The 3,898-nt window shown below is 31.9% G+C and overlaps 1 protein-coding gene across 1 annotated transcript; it reads left to right on the top strand.

Moving 5' to 3' along the window:
- The first annotated feature begins 868 nt into the window (after nucleotides 1-868).
- On the top strand, nucleotides 869-1,372 carry LOC106779614 (leucine-rich repeat extensin-like protein 3). The gene has a single exon (XM_014667762.1). The coding sequence runs from the start codon at nucleotides 869-871 to the stop codon at nucleotides 1,370-1,372; it is 504 nt and encodes a 167-aa protein (XP_014523248.1).
- The last annotated feature ends 2,526 nt before the right edge of the window (nucleotides 1,373-3,898 follow it).

Raw genomic sequence — 3,898 nt, 5'->3', positions numbered from 1 at the left:
TCTCTTCAACTAAAATATAAAGTTATAAACTCGAATCACCATGACCTAGGAGCAACTCGAGAGGCCTCAAGCGGAGAAAGATCCTATCAAATATGGCAACATTTTATACGTCTGATCTATAGAGTCTGATGTCTATATAGACGTTTGACCTATATATTCCGACGTCTATATAGACGTCTGACCTATAGGGTCTGACGTCTCATTTAACGTTATTGGAATAGACGTCGGTTCAGGATTTGACGTTAAAAACCCAAAATAACCGACGTTAAACAACGTTTTTCCACTAGTGAATAAAAACTATGTATGAGATTAAGCTTCATCGTGTTAAGTATACACATAGAATCTTTTATTTATAATAGAAGAAATATGGATTAAATAAAAATACAAATAAAAATAGTAATAAATTAACTAAAAGACAAAAATAAATAAAAATAATATAAGCTTATTTTTTTATAAATTTTTATTATTTTAAATTTTAGTTTTAAAAGTAATTGAAACCTAATTTTTTATTATTTCAAATTTTAGTTTTAAAAACAATTGAATCCTAATGAAATTTATGCTTAGTTCAGGCCAAAAAGAAACTTCATTTTTTGTGTCATCTTGATATATTTTTGTTTAGAAATGAAATTATAATATAAAATGTTAAAATAATTTGATGCAACAGTAGAAATAAAGGAAAACTTTAAAGAGTTGAAAAGGAAAAGAGAACAATTTAACAATTTGTCTGCATCGAGAGTCATGGAAGCTTATTCCAATTTGTTTACTACTTCAATATCATAATGACAAATGTTGTGCTATGTGGCATAAATCTGATATGCAAAAGGGTGACAAATCTAGAAGCTATTACACACCTTATGTATATCTGAACATGGTATCTACTCTACAGAAAATGAATGAAGAAAAAACTGATAGCTTTTCAAAATCTTCTAAACCTTTCTCTAGTTATAAGGGAAACCATATGTTTTCAACAAAGTTTCTTTCAATTCTTATTACCCTTTGGGTATATCTATCCAATTATGGCTTTAAAGCTTCAGGGGATGATGTTACTCAATTCCCAACAACATGTTTGAATTGCTCCAAATGTGAAGACCCTTGTCAAGAACAGCCCTCACCACCACTTGTTTATGCTTCTCCACCACCACCACCACCACCTTATGGTGGAGCACCCCCTCCTCCAAAAGAGAAAAACCCTAAGAACTGTCCTCCTCCTCCACCTCCTAGAGATGTTGTTGAGTGTTGCACTCCTGCAACTCCTGATACTTTTGCTCCTCCAAATCCCTACATTCCTGTGCCCTATGGTGAAGGTCAACGCTCTTGTTCAACGTTTCAGCCACTCATGATGCTTTTTTCCTCCTTTATTTTTCTCTTCTGAATTTGCTAGCTGTTCATTTGTTTATCATGTTCTTATGTTTTTTGGTATGTTGAGAGATTACTGAAAAATGTGATAAGCGTTTGAGGGAAAGTTGTAGTGTGTGTTGGTGAATAAGAGAGTAGTTTGTGGGAGAAAGGAAGAGAAAGAGGAGCAATTAATGTTGGAATGGACCATAACATCACAAACTCTACTGCAAGTCAAACACTGTTTGTCAAGGGACATTATCTTCTTTCTCAGCCTGTTTGAAAATCAGTTTCCATATTTACTATACCAAACAACGCTAATGTCTCTTTGAGGTGTTTCCAACCACTATCCAAACGTTCCAAAATACCATTTATCATTATTATATTCTTATAACTTCACGTACCTTTACTCAAAAACTTTAATTATAAAGGTTAGATCCTTTGGAAGATCTCTATTTTCATGTTTTTGTCCTATTTATATTTTTTTTTCTAATTAAGTTTTTAAGATTAAAAAATTGAAAGAATTTGACTCCTACCGTTAAATCAAGTTAACAGGATTAACTTTTAGCTTATCTGTAAAAGTTAGGTGGACAAGTGGCATGCAGAGAATCTTTTACGTGAATTTTATTATACACATGGTAGTAAATTTAAAAAATTGGAGTTTTTGTTAAAGATTTTAAAATTAAGATTATTTTAAAATAGAATTAGGATTAAAATTGTATGAGAAATCCGAAGCTCAGTGTTTAATCTTCAACGGAAATCCTGATTTCTAAATCCAAACCCTAGCCGCCACACCTTCCTCAGCCACCTTGCCTCTGTCACTACCCACCTTGTTGTTGACCACCTCAAGCAACCTAGCGCCACCATCATCCTCCATCACAAACCACCAACTTTTTTCTGTCGCGCCACCTAAACCAAGAATCGCAACAGAAGAAGCCTTGTGATGTTCAATCTCCATGGCCGCCGAGCCTCCACCATCAGCGAGAGCAATCTCCATTCTCGAACTTGTACTCAGAGAAACATAGAAAAACCTAGCAGAATCCCAAAATTTGTGATGAACCTGGTCTTGCCATCCACAAGACCCTTCCATGGTTTAGGGAGTGTCGGATCTGGTGGTGCATACCGCGTTGTTGTGGTGGCCATAGCAAGGAAAACCCGTGATACAATTCTATTAAAGAGCGAGAAGTGACCGTCAATTCCACGAGCTACATCGGTGTCTAGCTCTTCTATCCAGGTTCAACATACGTCTCAAGGGTCGCAACGTGGTCGTAGTCCTGATTTCAGTGATAGGTATGATAGAAATGGTAGTGGTGGGTCAAATGATGCTTCGCGAAATAATCAGAGTTCCAAAGGTGGAAGTTACAGGGCATCGGATGCTGCAGCTGTGCTATCTCCTGATTCTTATCAAAGTTGGCGTGAAATAACTGTGACTGGAGATAATGTTCCACTGCCTCTTGCTTCATTTGGGTCTAGTGGCTTTCCACCGGAGGTACACGCAAAGCTTCTTCGAAACTCAATCACGCCACCGTTGCCATGTTCGTCCTCCTTTAAAGATTTCGAAACCTATAAGGAAAGCAAAGATCCAGAAGAAATTTTAATCCCAATTCTATTTTAAAAGCTTAACCTTAATTTTAAAATCTTTAAAAAAACTCCAATTTATTAACTTATTAAGTTAACTGCCACGTGAATAATAAAAGTCAAGTCGAAGGTTCTCTTCACGTCACGTTAAGGTATCTGGCTACCTCACCTGCACAGGTAAGCTAAAACTTAACTCCGTTAACTTCATTTAACGGCAAAGGAATTTCTTTCAATTTTTTAGTATTGAGAACTTGATTAGCAAAAAAAAAAAATCGAAAATAAATAAGGAACAAAAACGCAAAAATAGAGATCTCCGAACAAGTTTAACCAATTATAAACTATAAGTATGTTAGGACAACAATTCTAAGTAAGTTTTGAGTGATTGATAAATTTGAGACGTTTTAATTGTTTTAATTGAATCTTTATTAAATTTTTTGATATATTAAATCTTCAAAACTTTAAAATTTTTGAATTGAATTTTTATGTTTGATTTTTCATGTTACTGATATGTTGTCCAATCACTTTTTTTAATTTTAGCCCCCATGTAATTTTATAATTTTGTATTTTTAATTATGTAGTTTTGTAGTTTTGTAATTTCACAATTTTATAATTTTACAATATTGTAATTTATAATTTTACAATATTTTAATTTTATAATTTTATAATTTTTAATTTTTAATTTTTAATTTTTCAACGATCTCTTCTTTTACTACATATATGGTTTTCTTTTCACAAAATATATATTTAATTAAAATAATAATAAAAACTAAGTAACTAAATTGTCTAATAGAATTAATAAAAGACAATCTTTAAAATAAACTTAATTGCTTATGTAGACTGATTGATTATTAATAATTGAAATATCTTATGTTAAATGACAAATTATAATTAAAATATTTTATTAAATTATATATATATATATATATATATATATATATATATATATATATATATATATATATATATATATATATATATATATATA

Source organism: Vigna radiata, unplaced genomic scaffold (assembly GCF_000741045.1).
Source record: "Vigna radiata var. radiata cultivar VC1973A unplaced genomic scaffold, Vradiata_ver6 scaffold_361, whole genome shotgun sequence".
In the NCBI taxonomy this organism is placed as follows: Eukaryota; Viridiplantae; Streptophyta; class Magnoliopsida; order Fabales; family Fabaceae; genus Vigna; species Vigna radiata.
The sequence above is the reverse complement of the archived record's forward strand: the minus strand, read 5'-3'. Positions and strand labels throughout refer to the sequence as shown.

What these genes read in the sequence shown, in the direction of transcription:
- LOC106779614 (XM_014667762.1), top strand. Translation starts at nt 869, where the DNA reads ATGGTATCTACTCTACAGAAAATGAATGAAGAAAAAACTGATAGCTTT.